Genomic DNA, 27982 nt, shown 5'->3' with positions numbered 1-27982 from the left:
CAGTATGTGACCTTGTCATCGCCCAAGTGAAGTCACGTCGAATGGTTTAGTGTAGTTTCTAAGATGAATTCAGAACTCACGCAGTGTTTACCGGTAAGTAACGTCGTGTTATGTTATTATTTCGAATACATTGATGCAGCAATATGTTCTGGAATCCGTGGATACGTAAATAACACGTGATATATACGCATCTCTGCCGCTAAGCATACAACCGTGTTGACATTTTATTTGCCGGGTATGTGTACGTTTTCGTTGATACATTGCTTTGTTATTGGGCGGTCAAAGGTCACTCATCCTAACTAGCCGCGAGGATGACGAAAGTGTGTGACGTATTTTATGGCCTCATGTTTGTTTACCGCCCCGTAATCCGCCAACGAAAGTAATTGTGATCAGTATTTGTTTTGAAAACAAACTTGGTATATAGTTGTCTCACACCATCGCAACCACACTATCCGGCTAGTATTGTGCTTCGAATTCCCGGAATATCGAGCGCTGTCATCGACACCACATTGCCAAATCAGCTGTTCAGTTTACGCCCATCGGTATCGATCACGCCACCATCAACACAGTCAGATTCTTTACTCGTGGTCGGTAAGTTCCAGTAAACGGGTTACATTTGTTTTTAAAGTATTTTGATAGCGATCTTTCATGCGAGTCGATTTTGAAAATTATCGTTAAGTGCTGTCCACGTTGTCCATATTGTTGGCGTGTTGGACATCCGGTATAATTTACTTTATCTTTCTCGGTCCTCGCAGTTATCTAGTGACATGGTTGGCTGGCGTGTTAATTTAGTTCAGTAAAACTGTCGTATTTATTTGAAGACATAGTATAGTAACATGATTCTTTGTTACCCTGTATTGATAATATTATGTAACTCCATACTGTTAGTATTGATATGTGATACTGGTGTAATATATTGCAAAAACAAAATTCAGCATATAAAGTAAAACATAATCGTTAAATTTAGAAAAATTATATATTGCAATTTGATACAACACTTTTCAGTGTTTCGGTATCTAAGAGCAATGTAATTTTCACAGATTAAGATTTCACACATTGCAATTTGAATTGAGTACTGTAAACACATTAATTACTCACTGGTTTTTATTTTCGCTATTTCGACGATAAGTAAGATGTGCTGAATTAAATCCATTAGAACATGTAAAATAACAATAGAACTCATTGTTTCCCTGCCAAGTTTTCCAACTTAACATCCAGTGAAATTGCTCAAAGCATTAAAATAGCGAAATTAATTAAATGTCTGTGAAAATACTAGTAAATGCTTTTACAGTATTCAGGCTTTTACTGAAGTTTATTGCATCAGTAACAAGCTATTGTGTTAGACACATTATCATTGTTCAGAGTTTAATACTGTGTTGTACAGTAGCTACGGAAATTAAACTAAATGTTATAAAAAGTCTACTTCAGACTGAAGTCTTCAGTGGTTTTAAATGTGCCTTTCTGTTAGCTAAAGGTTAACCATATCACTTGTAAAATCTTGTTTTTTTGCAAGCATTCCCTTCTGTTCATGACATATCTTTGCAGGGGATATTGGCAATCCCTGGGATTTATTTTAGCAAACTATTTCTTTTGTGTTGTGTGTTTAGTTTTAATGTACTGGATATGCTGAGATTAGTATGATCCTTCTGAATATTTTTAAATATTGGTTTAAATAATTTGTACAGACTTTTAAAACAGTGTTCATTCTAGAACAGTTCAACTAGTCGCTGTGGTGTGATCTGATTATACGAGTAATGAGGGCCAATAGTCAGGTCAGAGGTTGAATTCAGAAACAGGTTTATCTCTATCCATACTGTTACTTTAACCGCCAAAAAGTAGTTTTCTTTAATTGACACAGTCAATAAAATACTGTTGAATGAAAGTTGCAGTGTTTTGTTGGTAAAAACATCAGTCTGTATTTTGTATGTCCTTTGTATTTCACTTGGTTTCTTTGCAGTGCTTGGAATTAATTTTCGCTATTTTCAGTGAAGGTATGATTCAGTGAAAATAAAATCCAACGAATATACCTTTTTACCTATATTTTACATTCAACTAGTCAAAAATCAGTGAAAATAAATTCCATACAAAACACCCAACAAATCTTTTCAATGGAAATTAATTCCAGCTAAAATAAAGTATTTTACAGTAGTCATTCGCAAAACAATTTTGTGAATTGAAATAAAGTTTCCCATAAAATTTGGAAATTTGAAGTTATATTGTAACAACCATCTTTCTGGCAATGTTATCAATATTATTATCTTTGCGTATCATTTTCTGTTGAAGTAATTACATTTTTGAATTGGTTACATAAGTTTTTTTCTCATTATGTGGCTAAATATACTTGCAATGTACATGTAAATTGTTAAAGTAGTGATATAATAGACTGTAATATTAAAATTAAATAATGTACTAGTAATAACAATAAGATCTTCATTGCTAATTCATTCACTTAATTTTTTTATTTTTTTTTATTTTTATTATTTTTTTTATTATTATTATATTTTTTATTTTTATTTTTTCTAATAATCATTAACATATAAGCCCCATGTACTTTTAGATGATCAGATAATACTAGTAGTAATATTAATGCGAATACTGAGTGTGGCTATGTATGGAATGCAGTAGGAGATAATAGGATATGGACAGTACATGTATTGATAGAAATGCTGATTAGAAATGTCTAATCTATGATGCGCTTCCGTAGAAAATTTACCGATAAATAAAACCACATACTGTAGAAGAATTTATTGTTCACGTGGATTTAATTACAGCTTTATTCAATGCATTTTACTTCACATATTTTGTGCTATTGAAACAACACTCTATTGTGTTCTATGTTTGCACTGATTTAATGTAGCAGATTTCACTGATCAGGTAAATAAGCAAAATTAAAGCCCAGTGAAAAATGATTGTGTTCACGGTATCATCAGGTCGTGCTTCTTATACATGCAATATGTTACCATTAGTTTATTGATGATAACAGCTTCTTTGGATAATGTGAAACTTCATCATTTCTTTTAACTTTTCTTATTCTTAAAATAACTTTGTCTCTATGAAACATTAGGGAGAAAAAAATTTAGTTGTTTTGGTCATAGATCTTATTTCTATGGTCTACGGTTTATTTTTAACCACTCTGTCATTTTTTGCATGATTTACTAACTTCATACTTTAAAGCAACCCAGAAAGCAACACCCACCTTCTGTGTTTTCTACATACAAGTTGACATTGATAAACATTAAATGCACAGTGAGGGCACTGTATGGAATTACACATATTACAGTAGTAATTTTCCTGTTTGCATATATACATATAATAGTAACTGTTCATGTTTGAGCAAAGACAATCTTTCTAATGTCTTTGGTTTGAGAAAGGAGGAAATCTGTGTAAGTGAATGTACATGTAACAAAATGTGGGGTTCGACCCCGAGTTAATTTATACTTACTGTTAAAAACACATCGCTGACCCAGGTCAGTTTAGCTCAAAGTCAAAGGGCTGGTCTTGACCTCGACCTTGATCTCTGGAAATGAGACACAAGGTCTTGGGGTTAAAATAATGCCCTTGCTGCAATAATCCAATAGTAAATTGATTAGAAGTGAATGTCAAGTTAAATATAAACCGTTGCAATGCATCAGCGCTTGTAAACACTGTGTATGTTTTCTGTGTAGGTAAACACAGATTGCAATAAGGAAACTATTGCAATTAGATTTTTTTTAGATAGCAATTTTTGGGAGGCTTTCCTGGAGTAGTATTGGTAGAAGAGTCCATATACCAGTAGCAAAAAAACAGGTATAGTTTTACCAACTAAGTCACTTTGATATTCATTATTTTATCTTAGAGCGTGTTGAGTGGCGCCATGCCTGGGAAAAGTGTACCTTAGATCGTCTCAAGTATCAGCTATTGTTTGTGGGTTTTTTTTTTAGGATGTGAAAAAATATCCGCAGTCTACCACTTAAAAAATTGTATTGTTTACTGTTGCTTGGCAAGTAAATTGTGCGCTTCACATATCGTGGAAAAGTAACTGGATTTGCGTCACTTGGGAAGGTTATAGAATTCATTACAAAAACAAACAATTATAACAAATATAACAAATATGTGCATTGTGAAAAACGAAGTGGGTGTAAAACGTTTACTATAAATATTTTATGTATGCTCTTGTTGTTTATCTTCATCGATTTAATTTACCCAAGACCATTTACTTTTTTTCATCTTTCAAAATGAGGTATCAGATTCATGTACTCTGTCCACTAACACCAGTGAGAGCGAAAAACATATCTGATTTTCATTTAATTACTTACAAATTCAAATTCCCAATCTATTTCAAAACTACCAGTTTTATATTGTAATTCCAATAATTTCACTGAAAAAAAAAAAATTATATCCATAAACAGCTTCAACTGTGATTCATTTTCAATAAATATAATAAAATATAATTTTATGAACACTGCAATATAAAACTTTATTAAAATGACAAACCATATCATCGCTGTAAATCCTAAAGTATAATAAATAAGAATAAATAAATAAATAAATAAATAAATAGACGAGAAAATACAATTAATACTGAGTCTGGTTATAATAGTAATAGTAATAGCGTGAGCATTCAGCCCCCCCCCCCCATATTATTTATATGCTATGTGTGGGATAATTCTGGTAAGGTATTGTTGAAATTATATAACGATATCCATATGTATACAATATGATACGACTATTTATTACATATGATGTTTCTGTCTATAAGAAACATGCTGTGTTGCAATAATTTCCTAATGAGTTAGAGAGGATATTTTATCTAATATTGTCCATAAAAATATTCTGAATAGAGTAAATTATTTTATTTGACACAAAATATTACAATGCATTCATTATCTAAGGTTAATATGACAACTGTTACACAATAATATACATTACAAAGACACGATTTGAATACATGGTTCACAGTAAAGTTTAAAACCATTCTAGCATAATAAAAATATATATCTATAAAATAAAATATTTAATTTTTTTTTAATTATGACATATTCTATACAGATACAGAAGTCTTTATTTTGTTATGAATGTATAAAAATATGTGAATGTATTTAGGCCGGGTCCACTATAATGTTTTTGCATGTATTTATATTTCCTAATCTGCCAAATCCTTCTGATTGGCAGCATCGTGCCGTTGAATATACATGAAATGTACAAGTATACTTTCAGAATTGCTCCATTGTGAGTAAACATCCAATTCAGTTCTGCTGGCGTCAGTATGTTAAAAATAACTTGTTTATTCCGCTGACATACGTCACACATTTCATCGATCATTCATACGTGTATACTCATTGGGTACTAAAATAATTTTACGATACTTTTTTGTGATTGACTTCAATTTTCGATAAATACAAAACAATTTGTGTATTAATACTAAAAATCAGTGTGAAAAAAATACTTGTGTGCTTGTCTTATAAGTACATCACTCAAGTAGACACAGGCCAATTTGTATATTTTATGATCAATATGGCCAGCTGAAAATGATTAAAGTTATGGAATTGTCAAGTACTCAGTACTTGTGGTTGGCATGATTAGGTTTTATACAATAATTTCTGTACAATACCGGTCATTCTGCTGTCATTGATGTACGTGTAAGTTGCATCAATTACCTATATGTCTGCACCTCCTGCCCGTAAATACAGATTCGTCCATATTGTGTTTGTAGAGCTTCAACATTTCTGATATTTTCACAATCTCTCAGATCAGTTTGAATTTTTTTTCCTGCTCAATTTTATGTTTTTCATGTACTGTATGTAAAATAATAAATTATCGTGGCTAATAAAATTTTTGCAATTAGATAATTTATGGAATTTCATGCAAATTTTGACATTTTGATAAATTAGGTGTTTTCATGATGATGGAATTTCACCAAAGTCACTGTTTCTTGGAATCATCATTTACAAACTAAACTATGATATGAACTGCACAAGCGGTATTGACATGTCATCTCTGCCCATAAGAAATTCAAATTTATTTATGTAACCAAGGATAACCTATGTACAGGTCACTGACTATTTACTATTCCTATGGATATAGCCTTGCTGTGAAATGAATACTCTAAATCTTCAAGGCATTAGTAAATCTGAGACCTCTTTGTCATTGGAACAAGGATAGAGTAGATTTCCTGTAGCCTTGTCCTAAGTACATTTGAAGGCTCACTATGCATAGCTTATCATACCTATAATGTTTTCGAGAATAACCGCCATGTGCCACTAGTTTATACTCCATAATATCAAGTTTCACTTGTTGGATAAGTGGGGACACAATTTTGCATTATTTTGCTCACCAAATCACTCAAGAATCCTTCTCAAAAATGGTAAGCAATTTTTTTTTTTTTAAACAGATAAAGGGTTGACATTTTAAAACTGTTTGTTAACAATTTTCTTTTTCAAAACAACAATATATGTATTTCATTTTAAGGAACTCTGGCTTTTCAATATGAATATTAAAATAATGGTTGACTCTTCTACCCTACTTCTACTTCAAGGGGAGTGTTTCCTAACTATTTACCAACCTACTGTATGCCCGGAAGTAGGGAGTCATATGTGCATATGACTGATAAAAAAAAATCACCATTTTTAAAACCAAACAATAGACTCAGTAATTTTGTAATCAACTGTGGTATCTGTATCTTACATTGTTTTTAGTAATGTAATGTACTTATGTAAGTAATGTTTTATGTTTCAAAGATGTTTGGCATGTTTCAAAACAAAGTTGATTGCGGAAAAGTTTGTCCAGTAATATTCCACACTTTTCATTGTTGGATTTCATCTGTTAGATCAGGAAGGTTACAGTATAGTCCAAGTTACTTCACATTTAACTGCCTTAAAGCTGGCCGAAAGCTTGTTTTTGAACCGAACATTTATCTGATATTTACTTATATAAATCTCATATTTGTAAATACTATAAAGGATAAGTTTTATTATTGATAAGAACGATACTCGCTTTAAAAATTATAAGTTTTTTGGTGAAGGCAAATCCATCTGCTAGCCATCTGAGGCATTAAGGTACGCTCAAACAATAATAATGTATACTACAAAGCATATGATTAGACACGGGTCAATACTCTCTTCTGTCTTTGTACATTTTTTACAGCATCCATGTAAAACTGCATATTTATTGATTCAGCTTCAATCGACCGCGCTGATATTCAGCATACCTGACCTATCGGTACTGTGAAATACTTTATTTTCGCTTGAAATTTATTTTCGCTATTTTCACTGAAGGAATGATTCGGTGAAAATAAAATCCACCGAATATGCTTTTTTTTTCTATATTTCACATTCAACTTGTCAGAAATCAGTGAAAATAAATTCCATGCAAAACAGCCAAAAACACTTTTCATCGAAAATTATTTCCAGCTAAAATAAAGTATTTTACAGTATTTGACTGTACTCACTAGCACAAGGTACTTGGTAAAAAAAAAAAAAAATTCCCAAAATAAATTGATTTAAATATACTTTCTAATAATTGTGTTGTAATCAAGAAATCGTGTTGACTTTTGTTGCAACTTTTACAAAGTCAAAAGTGTACTCAATAAACATTTTTGGTAAACCCATAAAGAGTTTTGTATTCTAATTTTCTGGCGCAGAGTACAGGAATAACTTGTGTACCAGAGACATTTGGTGAGTTGTATACAGTAGGTAAAAGGACAAATTTCAATCGCTACTGACAAAAATTGTTTCCTCATTCCAGAGAAGTCAGGTCAATACAGTTAAAATTTACTACCATATTTGTTAGTAGCACATAGGGTTAAATGTACATGTACCGGTATGTGAAATGACTGAAACGTCTCTCTGTTTAAAACTAGTCATATTTGATATTTGGAAAATAATACCGAAAATGCAATTTTGGGTGTATGTGCTTTTAAATGTAATTCCGTGCTGAGAAATTTTTTGATTTGAGGATTTTATAGGATTCGTCAAAGCAACTTTTCATGCTGTATTACTCCATAAAAGTTGTTACTGCTACGAAATGTTCAGTTTTCATTCATCAAATTTTCAAAAAATTGTCTCTAAAAATCAAAGCTGTTTGCAAAACTGTTTGTTTATTATGTTTTATTTCAGAAGAAAACACATTAGGCTGTGTTAGTGGCTGAATTAATTCATTGAAAATAAACAAGAAACTGCCACCCAAGTAGATTACCTGAGTGTGTCTCCCGATGTAAATAGATATCACTAGTGATTTATTTTTGAACTTTTAGGGGAAAAAAAAAATTTAGAAGTCTGATATGTATAATTGCTGTTTTCCCCAGTTAACTTTATTTGGTGTCGCCTCCCGTAAGGCAAAATAACTTCCTGTAAATTGTTCGACCCACTCCTCAATTTACTCTCCCTACATATTATTTAGACTGAGGACCAAATTCTGGTATGTACTATGTTTCTAGTAAGGAGCTATCAAAATATTAGGAAGGCAATTAGAGTTTTTTCTTTTATATTTAATTAGCTATATCATAGCCAAAATGAATGAAAAATGATACTACCTTTTTACTGGTTATTTCTATCAAAACCATGCAGTTTATGCAGACTTAATATTAAAACAGAATGACCGTTAATGGCAGTCATCGTAGTCAGTATAGAGAGCTCCCTTTGTCATATTCTGGTCATCCACTACATCAAAAATTATAAATGTAGAAAATTATTTTTGTGGGTAGAACATCCTAATTTGTATAAAGTGAATAATAATAAAGTTTCACCTCAAATAAGGGTTGGTGTAAACACAATCCTTTTTTCTCCGCCTTATCACAATACATTTTTCAATGTACAACATTAATACAGTAATAACTTTATTTATTTTTATTTTCCATATCCTTTTAATCTTATGTTTCTTATAATAATTGCCCCCCCCCCCCAATAACCCAGCTGTTCCACTTAGAGAAACAATGCACACTATTTTTCGCACCATCCATGTATACTCTGCTAACTTGTGGACTTTTATGAGATATATGTATTATTTTTAACAGCACCTGTTGCTATGATGTTGTTTACTCTGGCATCATTACCAGGAAATTCTACTGTTACAATATACATTTCCATGCTAGATCAAATTTGTTTTGTTCATGTGTAATTAGCCTTTTTACTGTTGTGCCATAGCTACACTGGGACTACAATGATTCAGCAAAATTTTTTCCTGTACAACCTGTATTTTATTTTGTACTCAAATTATTTTTATTATTTTTTTGGTCTTCAGGGCTGCTTAAAAATATTATCAGTGTCGGATACTTCCATTTTTCGGCCCGAAAATAAGGTATTTTACAGTGTCAAATTTCCATGTAATATTTTTAAATTTAGTTAAAATTTATGAGAAATCTTTTGAAAAGTGTTGAAAATAAACGATGGACGTCGCAATGTACCCGGAAATATCAATATATTTCAAGGATATCTGAAATATGAAAGTATTCCTGCCATGAAATGGATTTTCTCTTTTTGTTGAAAGAAAATTACAAGTAAAAATAGATTGCCACGATTCGTGAAATCAATGAACAGGTAATCTGGCATTGACTTTTTGTGAAATCAATAATAATGACTCATCGCTATAGAAACTCAAGTATTTGCTGTACCTGTAAAGGAAATTCCTTAAGACTCTGATTTATACGATATAACTTATGTGAGATGGTAACAAGTGCTTGATATTTCTCTGCCCTTGTTCATCTTTATTGTTGCTGCGTCAGCTTACTGACTTGTAAGAACAATCAGCAGTATGGTCCATTGTTCTCCTTTTATTTACTTGCGCACAAGAGTCAAAGTACGCTTAGAAGGTGATAGCAGGTTTGTTTGTCGCATTGTTTACTTCTCGTGCTTGATTAATCCACGCTCCAACGTCAAAGATGCGCTTTCTCTAATTTTCACTTTATTGCCAGTATTGTACTTGCATTACATCTGAAACAATAACATGCCTGCAGTTCTCGGCATAATTTCGCTTATCAAATTGACCTGTTTCTTATTTGCAAGCTCGCTAGCGAATTGGCTAACTGCTTTGGTTTTGACTGAACGGTCAAGTGTTCTATTTTCTTTGTGGAATGGGTGTTTGTATACAGAGATTGTCCATGCAAAAACGAGGAATGAAGTCGAATTTTATGAGCGGTTGGTTAAATGTTACCCCAGCAAATCGTTTGGATGTGAAGATTTATTTTCTCCCTGATTTGTAGGAAACTGTTTCTCAACTTGTCTCATTATTTAGCTTCAATCAGTGTTTAAGATGGCTACCCCGATATAGTAAATATCGGTGGATTAATCGCATTTATCATATTATCACTTGTACGCCAGATGACTTTGGCCATTCTCAGGCTGACCAGGGAAACTACTTTCACATTATCACGCCTCGCAAAACAAATCATTCAGGGAAATCCAGACCACGTACCAGGCTACGTGAAAGCATTCCATTCCCAGAGTGGACTCGACCATGAGTCGGCGCCGGCGAGATTTTAAAGCCAACTGTTTAGTCAAAACCCAAGCAGTTAGCCAATTCGCTAGCGAATTTGTACATTGGCTACCCCAATACTTCTGAGACTTACTGTAATTGCTTCATACATTCCAGTGGCTGTTTGTTGTATTACTATATTTTTATGCAACACTTGTATCAGCTCCAACAGGTGGAACATAGACATATCTTGGAGTAAGTTTTGTTGACCATTCCTGCACAATGCAAACACAAGGAACCAAGAATGAAAATACAAATTATGCATGTCAAAATTCTTCTCAGTAAGTCCAGATCTTGGTTGTGATTGGGATCGGTAATGTTAATCTCCATTAAGCCCAGTGCACAAACAACTCTTCTAATTTCAACCCCCCCTGTATAAATAACTAAGTCAAAGGTCTTCATTAAGTGCTAGCTAGTAAGTACTGTAAAATACTTTATTTTAGCTGGAATTAATTTTTGCTGAAAAAGATTTTTTAGGTGTATTTCATGGAATATATTTACACTGATTTTTAATGAGTTGAATGTAAAATATAGAAAAAATATATATTTGCTATAGATTTTATTTTTACTGAATCATCCCTTCAGCGAAAATAAACTCCGAACGAAAATAAAAATAAGGTATTTTACAGTAATACAACTGTCAAAGTTTATTATATCATTCTGTCCATGAAAAGTGACATATTATTTTTAGACTTGTGTGTATATTTTGAAGGTTGTTGTTGGGTATCAGGAAAATCAGCTTTGTCTCAAGTTTGAACTATGGTTCAGTGATGACATATTGCTGGCTTTGGGTTGGTGGCAAATGAGTTACACCTTATTGTAAGTCATCACGACTGACAGAAAGATGACAACAGTTGACAGTAAATTAGCATTGACGTATGTATGGATTCTGAAATAGCAAGGACATTCATAGAGATGAATATAAATGTACCGTGTGTAACATACATGTCCCATTGTTGCATTATGAATGGTGGCATTTACGGTAACAGTCTGGTCATTATACTCGCCCACAGCAGTTAAATGCTACTGTCGGAATCCGGTCATACATATCAAAGATAATATTTAGTCCTCCCCGCCTCCTAATAGTCAATGGCGTGTTTCCTCGTATTTCATTACGGTGGCAAGTACTTTATTTTTCAAAGATCAGCGAAAATAAAAATTACTGAGAAAAAATCATTTATATTATTTTTCCCACCAAAATTTTGATACAATTTTGATGGTTTTTATGTATTTTTCCATATATTTTGGGGCTAATTTTTTTAGTCTTGTGGATTTTTAAAATGTCAAGGTGACAAAATTTTACTTTAGCGCTCAAAGGTTTAATTTAATCCCTTTGTCACCTATCACAAAATAAAACACATATACAAATGTACATGTAACCCGTTTCCTAATATTTTACTCAAAATCTATAGCCAAATTGTAATTTTGTCAATCTGATTCAAAATTATTTGAAAAAATATTGACATAATTGCCATTAAAATGTGCCAAATTGTTGTCTGAAATTTTAGTTAGTAAATAAAGAGTTAAAAGTGAATTAAATTGTCAATCACTAGAATTGGACTATAGGAAAAAAATGCATATTGCTTTTTATATACCACTGGTAATGTGTTGTACATCTCATGTACATGTGATACAGACCACTGGATATTTACGATATCCCACCTCCAGAATCAAAAGGACTATTGATGATGTGATTGTTTGAGACATGCAATTTAATATTATGGCGTCATTTCCATGATGTCAAAAAATGTCTCATTTGATGACTAGACAATTATTCTTTTCTGTTCAAAATATTAATATTAAATATTAATGTCTCATCTATAGTCTAGTAGTGTTAGTGTTCATAGTCGTATATATACATATATGAATTTCTAATTTCTTGATCTTGACTTGGCAACACACTGGTATTCGTTTACATGATGTGCTAGGAGCCAAATATGTCTGAGATTTTTTAAGACCGCTGATAGAATTACCTACTTTCAAAGTAAAATGTCAATTTGTCCATGGAAGGGTAAAAATCATTCATCGAAGGCAATGAATTGTCACTAACGTTAATCTGAGTTCAAGGAACCCCCAAATGCAAATGAGATATTGGACAATAAGTCATGGACATGCATGCAATTTGCTATTATGCAGTATTCATGGCTTCAAAAAGCTGTGAAACGGTTGCATTTGATAATTAGGATCTTTAGTTCATGACCATGTGATATTGAATTTAGTAAACTCATGAAGTATTAAAGTTACTACCAGTACACTCATTTAAGAAATCCAATACAACACAGTCACTCATTGGAGAACCTTATTAAATCTCTCTTTAATTTTTAATCCTAAAAGGAGTATACCACTAAAACTGAATTCTGGCTTTATAAAATCAGCCCTGAAAACATTTAAAAATTCTGCAGGGAAAATAACAACAACAAAAACTGCTGAAATGTATTAACCTCACTGCTGAAGTGTATTAACCTACCGAAAATAATTTAGAAAAAAAATGATTGGCAAATTTTTCTACCTACTCTTGTTCCAGAGCTTCTAATGGTAAACCCCTACAGTTTAAGTAAATTTGTTGTGAGACTATACTGTGCAGGGTGTTGTTGCATATAGAGTACAAAGTACAACATTAAAGTAGTGGAGATTTTAAATAAGCTTTACTCTAATCTCCTCAGTAATAAGAACAATCAAATGGCCTGTTGAGAGGAAGTTATATGTATATTATATATTTGTTTTTATTTATTTGACACAACACTGACTTAAAATAGTACAGCAGTATCAACACTAATGTGGTAAAGTGAGGTTTAGAGAATAAGGGTTGTGTTGTGTGGAGTAGAATAGATTCAAGTGGCATAAAGTCAAATCAGAGATCCATGAGGTCCCATTTATTTAAATACATCAGAGTACATTGAAGTAAACAAGAACTACTCCTTCCAAAAATCTGGTAACTTGAATATTTGCATAATGTTCTCAATACAGAACTGGGATTGGTTCAACTCAGAGTGGAAGATTCCATTATCATAACAACAAGTAATTAGTCTTAGTTACAGGGTCAAAGCTCATTAAAAGAGGGGCAAGACCAACATCTAACTTGCAACATTAAATCAATAAACAAGATGCAGTACAATGTAATACACTGTTATACAACACAGGTGAAATCTGAACCATGCATGTAAATAAATTTAAAATGTTGATTGCAAGGAGCTCTCAGCGATAATTAATAAATACATCTATAGTCTGTTATTTAAAAACTATAATATACATACTTAGCAAAGTGTTTTACCATTGGATGAGTATTCACAGTATCCAATAAATGATCAGTCTTGGTTAAATCAATGTGTCATTTATTTTCTGTATTGGAGCACTGTTTTAATGTAATGTGTAATTTCTTTGATGTGCATGTACATCAACCTTTGCAGAGTGTATATGAGGGATTGTCTTCAAACGGGAATGTTAGCTAGGAAAAACACTGGTTGTACTGTAAAATCTGTATTAGAAGCTGCGGCTTCTATTAAAATGGTACAATGCAACAGATAGGATGCGGCTTCTATTAGAGCATCTACACATATGAGAAATGATGAATTTTTGGTTCTCAACTATTCAAATAGAATGGATGCGACTTCTATTAGGGATGCGGCTTCTAATACAGATTTTACGGTAATACTGGTCATTACTGGTCATTACTGGTCATTACTGGTCATGACTGTTACTCTCATTGTTAGGTACATATCGTATACATACAATGCAGTAGCAAATCCTTCCCTTAAAGGGTGGTGGTCGTCACTCAGTGCACGTTCGAATTTCAAATTAATAAACAATGTATTTTACATTTGTTTTACATACATGATGCATGATGACCACTTCCCTTTATGGGAAACATACAAATATATTTCTTGTGCCGATCACCTTACATCCTGGGAAGTGCTTCCTACTTCCATGCCGGACCAGAGTGAACTTATTATGCTATACTTAGGGTGTACTGTAACTCCCTAAGTGTTGTCATGAGACTCCCTTTGCCTACTGTTAATGATTCGATATACAACAAATTTGATTTTTTGTTTATGTGTGATGCACTTTCAATAGAGCAACTATGGTACACTGAATTTAATTTGAGTTTATCTCTTAAAATGTTTGTATAACAAATTAAAATAATTTCTTACAATTGAGTATTTATTGTTTTGTATAAGGTATAAGTTATTTATGATGTCATCCTATCCTTGTAAAATACATTTTTTTTAGCTGGAAATCAATTTTCACTGAAAAAAAAGAGTTTATTTTCACTGATTATTGATGAGTTGAATGTAAAATGTAGAAAAAAAAGGTATTTTCACTGAATTATCCCGAATATTTAGTATATGACAGTATACTGTACTACATGTTGGAGAAAAACACTACACTGTGTACAATGTAGCGGCAATTGCATCATCTGTCTCTGTTGTCATTAATCAGTAAAAGTGACATGACGTTTATTAAATGATCAATGTACTAGACCACTGACTGCATACAAATATAACTATATATAGAAAACTATATTAGTTTGGCAGATGAGAAAGGATCCCCTGAGTCGAATTTCGTGAAATGCATTAGATGGGAGCTATTTACTACTTGGTCATTAGTGAAAATGTCAGGGATGCGGCGTCGCTAGCACATTCGTCTGTGAACTGATTTATAATGAGGGATGATACATTGGCCATACGTTATTAATGGCATACAGTAAGTTCGGTGCGCAACTTAACAATTTTGCTTGGTATAAAATCATCAAATATCAAATATGACTTATATTAGTAACATGGGTCAGTAATACAAAGTCAAAATCACTGTCGCTTTACAAGTTTTTATGAAACGACAAAGCCAGTGCAGAGCCAGTTTATAAGCTATGTTTCGCCCAGACCGTACAGTACACGCTTAATTCAGGAGCATATGTATACTGTAAAATACTTTATTTTAGCTGGAATTAATTTTGTATGTCTTGTATGGAATTTCAGTGATTTTTTGCGAGTTGACTGTAAAATATAGATAATCGCTGGATTTTATTTTCACTGAATCATTCATTCAGCACAAGTAGCAAAAATTAATTCCAAGTGAAAATAAAGTATTTTATAGTAGTCAAAATAAGTCGTATTTTAAAAAGCCAGAATACAATTATCAATGAATACATGTACATTGATTGCCGTCTGACCTTTGACTTTTGGATTTGTTGTTCAAAACTACTGGTAAATCATTACACTAATGACATTTAATTAATTATGGCGAACAGTAATTATATGGTGTGTGATTATATATGTAATATTTTAATTTAGGAAACTAATCCCAGGTAAAACTAATGTTTTTATTTAATTGTATTTTAAATTTTCAATTAAACTTTCAGTGCAATTAGATGAGGTGTGATTTTGAGAAATATTATTTCAGAATCTGTTTTATGTAATTAATTTCCTTTTCTATTAATGTGTTATTTAAGATATTGTTTTGTTATTAATTCTGACATACACAGGTTAATATACATACGTACATGTATATGTAGGTTACTATGACGTATAAAGGTCATTTTAATACTATACTATAGAATTATGGCATGCACGTAAACATGTTATTATAACACATACAGGTCATTATAACACATATACAGGTCATTATAACACTTATACAGGTCATTATAACACATATACATATTAATAAAGCACTGTACAGGTCATTATCATGCAGAGAATGTAAAAAATCAGTGGATGTCTCATAAATGACCTTTGTATGATAGATTCAACCTTTGATTCTGTTTGTCCCTCTTCTGACCTTTACTTTACTTAGCATGACATGTCTCTATCAGCATGTGGCTCAAGTTGAAATATCAAACATGTTTAACTGAGTCTCAGTATTGTTTAATTATGTTTCAGAGATATCATATCACCATGAAATGACAGTGTTAAGAAAGCAGTTCGTATTATTATAAAAAAAAAAAAAACTTATTAGTATTGTGAACCACTCGGGTATGCGCATAGAGTAAAGATGGCGACAACAGACAATCGAACTAGTGTGCGTATTCCAGATGCTGAGACGTGGGAAAAGTCAAAGAAATTCACTGTGAGTATAACCGCCGCAGTATGTTGTCATTTCGGGTATGTGTGGTGCGTACGAGTGTATCTGCTATTGAATTGTGTTCGGGAATGGCGTCTGAAGTGAACAGTGTGATTGTATACACGTCTACTGCATTCTTTGTATGCAGCGATATTTTTGTAAATATAGCAACAAGTGTACTTTTCAGTATTGCATGTACTTTATCAGAAATGCATCTCTTTGCAAAGTGTATTTGTAAGCCAAGAAATTTACTGGAAACTATTTAAAATAAATTTCCTATCATCAGATATTTTTTATTTTATTTTATTTTTGTCCTGGTTTCTGTGGTGAAAATATATGCTTAATATCCCATAACTTTGTCCCGTCTCACCATGGTTACTAATAACCATAGTAACATGGGCTGAAAAGATTAAAAAATGATGTGAATTTCAATAGTGGTATAACATTATTGTAATTTTCAGATGATTCCTTTATGATAATACATGTATTTGTCAATAGTAATCAGTTGAAATTTCCCTTCCATTAACTTTCTGTTTGGGGATGTTATAATCAAAACCAGGAAACACTACTACCGGTACTATGTACATGTCATATTTTATATTTTTTTGTTCAATAGACAGACAACTAATTGTACTGCAAATTTGAAGTTGATCAGTCAGATCCCTTTTTTGCAGCACAATTTCTTGAAGATTATTTTTTGAAAAAAGTTTATAAATGTAATTTTCAATCTAATATGAGCTAGCAGTAATATGTTCAGTAGACACAAAATATAAATTTATCTTAAAAACTCAATTTTATTTTGAGAACTATTAAATATTTCAGATCACAAATTAATTTATAATAAATTGTTTAATCCATTGGCGGATTATATGAGGGTATGGTTACAGGGAATCAGACCTACATTGGTATTTGAAACCACAGGAAAGTACATATAACAACAAGTTTAGATTATACAATTATGTGATGACAATTTATGTGAAATGTTCTTCAGAGGCGACGACACGAAATTTAACATGGAGGGGTGAGATCTGCTCACCAAATCTGTGCTCCCTTTTACAAATTTTGAAATGCCTCTGAAATGCCATTTCTTGCATTTTGAGGGGCGAATTTTACTGACACAAAGGGTTTCAGCTTGATTTTGGAGAGGCGACCCCCCCAATTTTATTTGAGGGGTTGATTGCCCCCTCTGTTCCACCCCACCCCCCTGTGCCACCGCCGCTGTACTTAAATTCACTCTAGTTTCACTCATGATGTAGTTACAAACATAATATATACACAGCAATAGAGGAATTAATACACAACTACATGAATATTGAAACTCTACAACACTCTTTCGTAAGGTACAAGTACCTCACTCTTCAGGAGCTTTATGTTTAATATTCATTTAGTTGTGACTTTATTCCTCTATTACCGTATCTATCCGCTCTACATATACTTTGTATTGAGCAATCTTGTTTTGGAATAATTGACTCAGTTTTTGTCAGTTTTTAAAATGGTAGCTGACATGGGCTTTCAGCTACTACCATACATGTATGACTCCATGTTTTATGACTATACAACAGTAGAAGTTTAATTATAATCTTTTTGTTTCATTACAGGTGTATAAGGTTGTTGTTTCAAAAGGGGACAAAACTTGGTTTATATTCAGAAGGTATAATGAATTCAACAGACTTTATGATATGGTGAGTTTAAATTAATTATATTCCTCACTTGAATGTTCCAGAAGTTTTTGGCTAGCCCTGTAACCTATTTATTTTAATGAGTTAGATTATGAAAAGATTACATCAAGTGTCACACTGTACCAAGGTAAAGTACATAAAAAATTACCATTTCCTGATAAAGTAATACACTGTAAGATAACGTTTGGTTTGTTCATGTGTTTCAGTTATTTTTTTCCAGTAAATTTAATTTGAAAGGTCAACTTTTTTCATATTTTACAAAATAAAACTGCAGTATTTGTTTCAAAAATCGAGATCTGTACCAATGGATAATGCTGTCTGTTTGGTCCAAAATTAACAAACAAATTTTATAAAAAATTGCAAAATGTGGCACCAAAGTTTTGAGAGGAAAACCTCCTGCATTCAAAGGGTTAGTGTTTTGCTGGTTTAGTCTGGTCTGGGTTAGTTGGTCGGTCGGTTGGTTGGTTGGTCGGTCAGTCAAGACTGGTTTTATCTAGTTTGTCAGGTCAAGTCTGGTTTGATCTGCTTTGTTCTGGTATAGTCTGGTCTATTCTAAGAGATTGTCACAAGAATACCGCAAAGTATACACAAAGGCAGTATGGGGATCATTATTGGCTGGCACATCTGGAGGTTGATGCAATCCCTTACTGCCTGAGTGCATACTTTGCGGCATTCTCATGATAACCTTATTATTATACGTCTTTTTTCTTTGCTTGTAGTAATAATTTAATCAGATTATAGTCTGAAATCGCAAAATATATAGCGCTTCCATGTTCAATTTGAAAAGGGGGAATAGTTTTTAATGTGATATCAATAATCTCAAACGCTATTTTGTTGGTGACTTTGGAAACTTTGAAAATTTGTAATCGAGTGCTGATACAATTTGGAATAAGTGCTCATATGGCTTTTTACAGAGTAGTAATTTTTATTCTGTGCCAGATATATAATAATATTTCTTATCCCTTATTCTCTGTTCTCACAGCTGAAGAAACAATATCCAGAGATAAATCTAAAACTTCCAGGAAAAAAAATCTTTGGCAACAATTTTGATAAGGACTTTATAAAACAGAGACGAGAAGGACTGGACGACTTTATACAAAAACTTTTAAAACATCAAAAAGTCTTACTCAAGTAAGTAAAGGTTTTTTTTTTCTTTCTGAAAATCAAAATACTGTATTTGCTCTATTAGAAGTGCATTTTAAATTACACTGTGACATCAACCAATAATTGCATTTATTGTATTAAAATATGACTGTAAGTGAATATACATCTATTGGAGCAATTGCCAATTATTTCTTTTGACTAGAAATTATTTCAAATTTTGATGTTTTTGGGAGTATATTACTGTAAAATTTGTATTAGAAGCCACATCCCTAATAGAAGCCGCATCTATTCTTTTTTAATAATTGAGAACCAAAGATTCATCATTTTTCATATGTGTAGATGCGTTAATAGAAGCTGCATCCCCTCTGTTGCAGTGTATCATTAAATAGAAGCCGTGGCTTTTAATACAGATTTTACAGTACCACATGAATGCATTTACTGTAAAATCTGTATTAGAAACCGGGACTACTATTGAAATGGTACAATGTACAATGCAACAGAGAGGATGCGGCTTCTACTAGAGCACCTACACATATGAGAAATGATGAATATTTGGTTCTCAATTGTTTCAAAAGAATGGGTGCGACTTCTATCAGGGATGCGGCTTCTAATACAGATTTTACTGTATTGACATACTTATTGGCAAAGAACTAATGATGACATCATAGTTTTTTAGTTTTTCTGTTCATTGATTGGTCAAATTAATAATAAATGATGACATCATAGTTAGGTAAAAAATTTTCTATTCAGTGATTTACTAAATCATAAATGAATGATGACAGATGATGAATAATGAAGAATGTTTCAAATCAAATCTGCTTTTATAATATAGCCCTGATGTACGAGAGTTCCTGTTGCTTGACAACCCTCGTAATACATCTGTGGACGAAGACAGCAATGAAGAACAGGACCAAGACAGTAGCTCTGACACTAACAAAATTAATCTAGGGGGCACCGAAAAACAAAAGTGAGTATTTAGTGTTTTATAATATATACCTTATTAAGCCAGATGTGAGATAAGTAATAATGTTTCAGTTATCCAAATCTAGATGGCATGAGTAAATAGTTAAATAGTTTTGATGTCTCTTTTTGAGTGTTAATAGCATATAATGTTTGTTGTCTGGGTTTCAATATCAATAGTATAATGTCCTCTTATGTAGGTTTCTGGGCTAACGATACAGTGACCTCTGTCGAGTGTTGTGGGTAATAGAGTAGCGCCCTCTATACATTTTGTTAAATTATTGCACAGCGCCTTCTATTTTTGTTAATTCAAGTCTGATCTGTGTTCGTGATGCGTTTTTAGCCAAAAGTTGAAAACGATAATTTCAAATCAGATTATTATGTCTTAAGAAATGTGAACAAAGTTGAATTAGATGAATAATAATCCAGTTATAGTGTACATAATCAGAAATTGTATTTATTGTGTCTATTTACTGGATCATTAAAATATGACTTTTTTAATATAAACTTTGAAGCAGATTTATTGGGACAGAAGCAAGCTGACTAAAAGTGAATGAATATTTTCTTATTTCAGTAGTTTAGCAGTTTTGCCAAACAAGAAAACTATTTAAGTTAAATTTTCAAAAAAATTATTGGCTTTTAATGAAACAAAAATAATGTTACTTTTTACTATTTGCCCAATGTAATTTCATTTTCCAAGGAGGCAGTATAGTTTTATAGTATGGGTCAACACAACATTAGTATCAGATTATAAATTCATTATCACCTTGCCTCCCTTTCAAGTTCATGACATGCATTTGTGATGTTTTTAAAATGATTTTTCATGGCATGTAATGAAATAAGATGTGGTCCCAGTGATGAATATCTTTTCCTTTAACAATGAATCATTTTTTTTTTCAGTGTCAAGCCGAGTGACTATGATTTCTTAAAGGTCATTGGCAAAGGAAGCTTTGGTAAAGTTCTCTTAGCCAAGCACAAGAAAGAAGGCAAAGTTTTTGCAGTTAAGGTGCTCCAAAAACAGGCTATTATGAAACGAAATGAGGTGAGTTTTTTTGGACATCTGATCAAAATTCCTAAAACACTGTAAACCACTTTACTTTTGCAAGACACAAGAAAAATTGTGAAATTTTTAGCAAGTATTTGGGGGGGGGGTCAAGAATCCCATCAAATTGCAATCCTTGAAAAATGTCTTGCTGTGGAATACTTTATTTTCGCTGGAATTAATTTTCGCTGAAAAGGCTTTTTGGGCGTTTTGCTTGGAATTTATTTTCACTGATTTTTGATGAGTTTAATATGAAATATAGGAAAAAAAGTATATTCGCTGGATTTTATTTTTACGGAATTATCCCTTCAGCGAAAATAGTGAAAATAAATTCCAAGCGAAAATAAAGTATTCTACAGTATTTACTTTTACTTGAATAGTCCAGAATACACTGTTTTTGTTGTTGTTTTTTTTACACAGAGGCCTTCAAATGACACTATGAAATACTTTATTTTAGCTGGAATTAATTTTCGCTGTAAAAAACTTTTTGGGTGTTTTGTATGGAGTTTAATTTCACCGATTTTTGACGAGTTAAATGTAAAACATAGGGGAAAATGTATTTTCACTGAATCATCTCTTCAGCGAAATAAATTACAAGTGAAAATTAAGTATTTTATAGCAAACATGTTAAGAATTCCAATAGTGACATGCTTATCTGCAAACTTCAACATGGAACGTGACTTTTCAGAACGTAGATGTATTTTTTTACCAAACATGTAAATTTTGATGCAGAAGTAGATCTAAAATTTTCAAAAATATAGTCTTAAATTTCATATGCTTAAAACTATCCTAGCAGCTATAATTAAGCACCTTAGAGTAAGCTTATTTACTATAGTACACAGATCAAATCTTGTAATTGAGTTGGGTTTGTTGCATGTTTGTACTTTCTGGTATCTTACTTTTTTATATATTACATATGCAGGTAAAACACATCATGGCTGAGCGTAATGTGTTACTAAAGAATGTTAAACACCCCTTCCTGGTTGGCTTGCATTATTCCTTCCAAACCAAAGACAAGTTGTATTTTATCCTGGACTACGTCAACGGTGGTGAACTGTTCTTCCATTTACAAAAAGAAAGATATTTCACAGAGTGTCGTGCTCGATTCTACGCAGCCGAAATTGCAAGTGCACTTGGATATCTTCACTCGCTTGATATCATATACAGGTGAGCTGCTCAGTGATTGGTTACATTTATGGACATTAAGGGGTACCATGTGATTCTATTTTGCTGTCATTTTTGGCCGATTTCTCACAAAATTAGTACTACAAGCAGGAAAAAAATATATAATAATAAGGTTATCATAAGAATACTAGGAGAAATGTGTAAGGGCAGTACAGTGATTGTATCACCGATATCCTCGGGGGCGGAGCTACGTCACAAGACGTTCCACGTTGCTAAGACGCGCACCACTGTACATGCATTTCTATGGGCTATGTGCGCGCTGCTGTGGAACGCCAGTCGAGCCGGTAAAAATTCGAGAAAACAACACAAACTCAACTTTGAAGTAATCCTGAAAAACAGAATTTATATATGTTACACAAGTAGGGCTAATCTTGTTACACTGTTCAGGGGACTCTCAACAACCATCCCAAAGTACCGTTTTCTGCGAGTTTTTTGCTTTTGTTTTCACCGATGGTTGCCAGGCGGTGAAAATGCCCGGATGTCCGCCCCGAGGATAACTGACACAGTCTGCCCTCATACATGCAAATTACTATAATTAATATATTGTCGAGATAACGTTGACACTATGGCGCTGTGGAATGTTCAACCGCTGTTATTACATGACTGTATAATTTCTGAATCACCGACAGACGCGATGAAACAGGGGTGGGTGGGACGTAAATTAACGAAGACAGTGGCATATTTGAAACAGAGGTATTAGTAGGGGTGGGTTCAAAAAGGAACAGCTAGGAAAACTATATAAGACTGCTGATAAATGTGAATTACCAGTTTAAAAATATGTTTTCTTGCTGAGAAAATAAATTGAACATTCAAAATCTGTTCTACCCACCTGTTTTGTTGACCTCAAGTCATGCTCTATGCTCAAGCACACAAGCGATGAACACGCAATCACTGTCAATTCGGGAATCAGGAATTGAAAATATATAATTAAGGCTACCATAATGTAGTTCCCAGATAGCATCAGAGTTGTGCATACTGACTGTCATGACCTTTGTTTCTATATTCTTCAAATTTCAGAGATTTAAAGCCAGAAAACATTTTATTGGATGCTCAGGGACACGTTGTACTCACTGATTTTGGTTTGTGTAAAGAGAACATAACAGCTACTGGAACAACTGGTACATTTTGTGGAACACCGGAAGTGAGTGATCTGTTATATTCTTATTAAAAACCGACTGTCACTGTCCTGTGTTTGATATGGATCCAATGCAGCATTTACAATGTGTGTGAATTGCATTTTTTTACTTGAAATTTTAATACATGATAACTGTGATCTTTGATTTTATTTTAAACAATTCTAAATCGTTGTCAACTAATAATTGTCAGCATCATCAATTTCACTCAAGTTCCTAAGACTGGGATGAATTTTGCTAAGATTCATTTTCTAATCAAATTATGAAAATGTTAATGTGCGGTGTAAATGAATTACTCTAAAATAATTATTTTTTGCTTAATTTTTCTTTTTTTTTGCTGAATGGAAGATTCCAATTTTCTGATTGTTAAACCTATGGAATATGGCCACAGTCTTGAAAAGCTTTGTAAAAATCAACGTAAAAACATTATTGACTTAGATTAATTTCTGTTGTTGTTCATATTTGTTTTTCAGTATTTGGCACCTGAAGTTCTTCGTAAACAAGAATATGACCGTTCAGTCGATTGGTGGTGTCTTGGTGCTGTTCTCTATGAGATGATGTATGGACTGGTGAGTACTGTGTAGCGCCCTCAGTGGTAAATTGTAAATAATAGACCACTTTTCCAGAAGTAGTGGGACTAGGGAGCAAGAACGACACCTGCCTTATTCGTGGTGCAACTACAACTATCCAAGTGTTGGTATTTGATAAAAAGAAATTTTATTTTTGTCACTTTGATCGGTACACTCAGAAGTACAATATCACACATGCACGTCACGTTACACCTCAAAATGGCATTTGTGCACATGCAAAATGCTGTATCTTCGACTTCCGAGAAAGTGGTCTTCTATCACTTACAGTCTTGTTGTTATACCAATGAGGGCGCTATAACTGTGTTACAGTATACTGTTACCATATTTAAAGATAGGGTTTAAATATAAAACTAAACCCTCTTTGAAACTTAATTATCTGATACACTAATTTTGCTTAAAACAGACTTAAACGTGTAACTATCTGATTACAGTAATTCAAAGCTTGAAATTCTCAGAGGTCGTGGAGGCTGTTGCCCGGAGATGTAAATCGTTTACCTCAGTGCTTTTGTTCTCTTCATTGGGTGTCCTTAGAACACCAATTGTTTTGTTCAAAAAAAATACATGATGGCATATGCATGTACAATGTATATGCATATCCATTTGTTTCAAGATCCGATTGAATATGTCCTACTGGCGGCCATTTTTTCATAAAATGATGTCAATTAAAATGTCTACAAGTGTTTCTCAGAGGTGAATGCCGTTATCATATTTGCTTTATTAGAAGTGCATCTCCAATAGATGCGAATGTAAACCAAATTGCAACATTTTTCACTGGATCATTTTGCCCATAAGCTCAATTCTGTGATTTGCACAAGTGCACATACTTCAAAAAATCAAATTAAATTTTAAATGATGTGAATTATATTGAGTCCCCGAAATACTAAAAGGCCGTATTTTTTCAATGACATTTATTTTATTGATATTTTTTTTTTACAGCCACCATTTTATAGCCGCGACACCGCTGAGATGTACGATAATATACTTTATAAGCCACTACGTCTACGTACAAATGTATCACAATCAGCAAGGATGCTGCTAGAAGGGGTATGTATCAAAGAGATCATTTGAGTTTTTGTGTCTTAACAAGCTCATTCAATTTCTGAACTAGAGAACATCTCTAGCCGTAGGAATCATAAACCTAGGTGTCTCGACTAAAGTTTATTGACCTCTGCCCGTAGTTACAAATCTTCGAATGAACTTTCGATAAACTTAGTTATGGAGATTGTGATATGGTAATAATCACGTGTTATAAACAAAATAAATGTAAATACATAAGAAATAGGTGTCACAACAATTTGGTTTGTGCCTTCACAAGCTTCCTACAACTACATACAATCTGGATTTATTTTGAAGATACCTAATACTGTAGAACTCTTTATTTTTGCTTGGAATTTATTTTCGCTATTTTCGCTGAAGGGATGGATACCGTGAAAATAAAATCCAGCGAATATACCTTTTTTCCTATATTTCACATTAAACTCATCAAAAATCAGTGAAAATACATTCCATACAAAACGCCCAAAAAGTCTTTTCAGAGAAAATTAATTCCAGCGAAAATAAAGTATTCCACAGTAGTTAACAAGGCGATCCAACTTTCATTCATACAACAAATCACTACAAAATCCTGTTAGAGGGCGCACTCATCATGTAGTGTTTTGTTGTATGAACGGATGTCTTCAGTAGCAGCTTTTTTGATTCTCATAAGAGAGCATCACCTTTGTAACATCTTCTGTTGACATCTCTTCTATGGTTCTCTTTTTTCCCCACAGCTTCTCCAGAAAGACCGCCAGAATCGACTCGGTGCGGGCCAGGCTGATTTCTTAGATATTAAAAATCATCCATTTTTCAGCACCATCAACTGGGATGAACTGGAAGCGAGGCAAATACCGCCACCATACAACCCTAATGTGGTAAGTAGAAACAAGATAATATTCTGGGATGTCTACAAAGAATCAAATAAAAATCCTGACATCGCTAACAAACTGTTTTAACCTTTTTAATACCATAACTTTTCTCATTTTTCTTTAATTTTGTCATTTCCTGCAAATCTGGAAAAATTTATATGGAATTATTTTGTGAAAGATGATTTAAATTGACTTTGGACTTCAAAAGGTTAAAGCGGGAGGGTCGTCACCTATGCACGTGCGGGAATTGAGTCCCAAGCGATGATAGCAACACACGCAAACATCGCAAAGGCTCATGGGTAGATGCTTGTTTGTAAACAATGACACGCTATGACCATCTGACGCATGCGCAGGTGACGACTCCCTGGCTTTAAATTCAGTTGGTCTTGTGCTACAATTCAATTATCCATACAGCAGTGTGTTTGATTATAAACATATCGCATCGACCGTACATAATACATGAGTAAAATACAACTCAAATTTTTCAACAGTCATTTTTTGCGATCTTTTGTTCTTGAACTAGTTTGTATTTTCGTACAATAATAGCATAGGTGTATTCTTTCATGTATTGTCTCTCATCATCTTCTTTAGACTGGCCACATGGACTTGAGGCATTTCGATCCTGAGTTTGTACGGGAACCTGTTCCCCAATCGGTCGGCAAATCAATGGATCATAACGGTGTCAGTGCCAGTGTCCAGGAAGCAGACAACGCATTTATGGGATTTTCGTATGTTCCTCCTGAATCCTATGATTAGACTGCTCTACACACTCCACGAAACCAAAATGGTTGGATTTCATCAACTACAGAGCGTTCTTCCACTAATAATAAGCAGCAACAGTTTCTAAAAAGTACCACAGACATGAGCTTCACACCCCTCACAAGGAATGAGAAAGTCTGACTTTTAATCTCACTCAGATGGTTTCACAACACATGCTGCTCACCCCTGCCAGCAAAATGGTTGAACTAAACAGACAATGTGCAGGTTGGGCATTTAACAGTGAAACACTGATGCTGAAATTTTATACTTGGTGAACAACATTTGTGATGGCTGTATATCAACTTCTTAACAAGTATTATATGATTCAAGACAAACTGTAGGTAAACTACAGAACAGTCTCAAGTTTTAACTTCAATTTTATTTTAATTTTATGTTTATTTTAATTTTAATTTAATTTTAATTTAATTTTAATTTTATTTTAATTTTACAAAGCTTTCAATGTTTTATTTGAATGAATGGTGCTCATTCACTTTCTACCATTGGGGGCGCTGTATATGATAGATGGCGCCGTTGTATATTTGTTTTCCATGATTATCAATGTAATGTATTGGTTTTATGCTTTGAGGATGTAGATATTTTTCTTTTATTTTTGGTGAAAAAGCCAAGCTTTATAAGTTCACTCAGATTACACAGTTTTACATTAAAATAAGACTGCCAATATTGAGATAAAAAATAATAAAATTCAAAGAAAAATAAATATTCAGGATGTCTAAATATACCTCAAAGAAATAACTTATTCCTCAAAGATTGTGTTTCCTTGCATATCAAGATTTTTGTTTTCTTTGTTCCTAAATACCTCCTAACTCAAGCCACTACCAAACATCGGAATCATTGGATTTTTCCTTATGTGATAATTCTTTAAATTTAGTTGCAATTTATTTTTCTGTTTTAGATGAATTTGTAGTTGTAGTTGTAGTTGTAGTCTCAGCCATTACTTTATGGGGTCAAAAGTCACTGTTGTCATGACTACAGTGTCAGAAGTCTTTTTCTTGTAATGATTGGAAATGATAACCAGGTAGTACCTACCTACGAGGTGATAACTACCTACCAGGTGATAATGACCCACCAATTGATAACTACCTGCCAGTCTTCCTAACATTCC

At 33.0% G+C, this 27982-nt stretch overlaps 1 protein-coding gene across 2 annotated transcripts; it reads left to right on the top strand.

Moving 5' to 3' along the window:
• Window positions 1-2: 2 nt before the first annotated feature.
• LOC100367908 (serine/threonine-protein kinase Sgk3-like) lies at window positions 3-26950 on the top strand. Of its 2 annotated transcripts, none has more exons than XM_085492818.1 (12): window positions 3-93; window positions 16323-16509; window positions 18102-18185; window positions 19165-19313; window positions 20119-20253; window positions 21147-21288; window positions 22211-22455; window positions 23491-23614; window positions 24080-24175; window positions 25133-25240; window positions 25966-26106; window positions 26692-26950. In XM_085492818.1, the coding sequence occupies exons 2-12, from the start codon at window positions 16435-16437 to the stop codon at window positions 26854-26856; spliced, it is 1464 nt and encodes a 487-aa protein (XP_085348944.1). In that variant the 5' UTR covers window positions 3-93; window positions 16323-16434; the 3' UTR covers window positions 26857-26950. The 2 variants fall into 2 exon arrangements, with proteins under 2 accessions (XP_085348944.1, XP_002730613.1); XM_002730567.4 differs by lacking the exon at window positions 3-93 and adding an exon at window positions 451-591.
• The last annotated feature ends 1032 nt before the right edge of the window (window positions 26951-27982 follow it).

The sequence above is a fragment of the Saccoglossus kowalevskii genome, chromosome 18 (genome assembly GCF_978046115.1).
Source record: "Saccoglossus kowalevskii chromosome 18, keSacKowa6.1, whole genome shotgun sequence".
NCBI lineage: Eukaryota > Metazoa > Hemichordata > Enteropneusta > Harrimaniidae > Saccoglossus > Saccoglossus kowalevskii.
The sequence above is the reverse complement of the archived record's forward strand: the minus strand, read 5'-3'. Positions and strand labels throughout refer to the sequence as shown.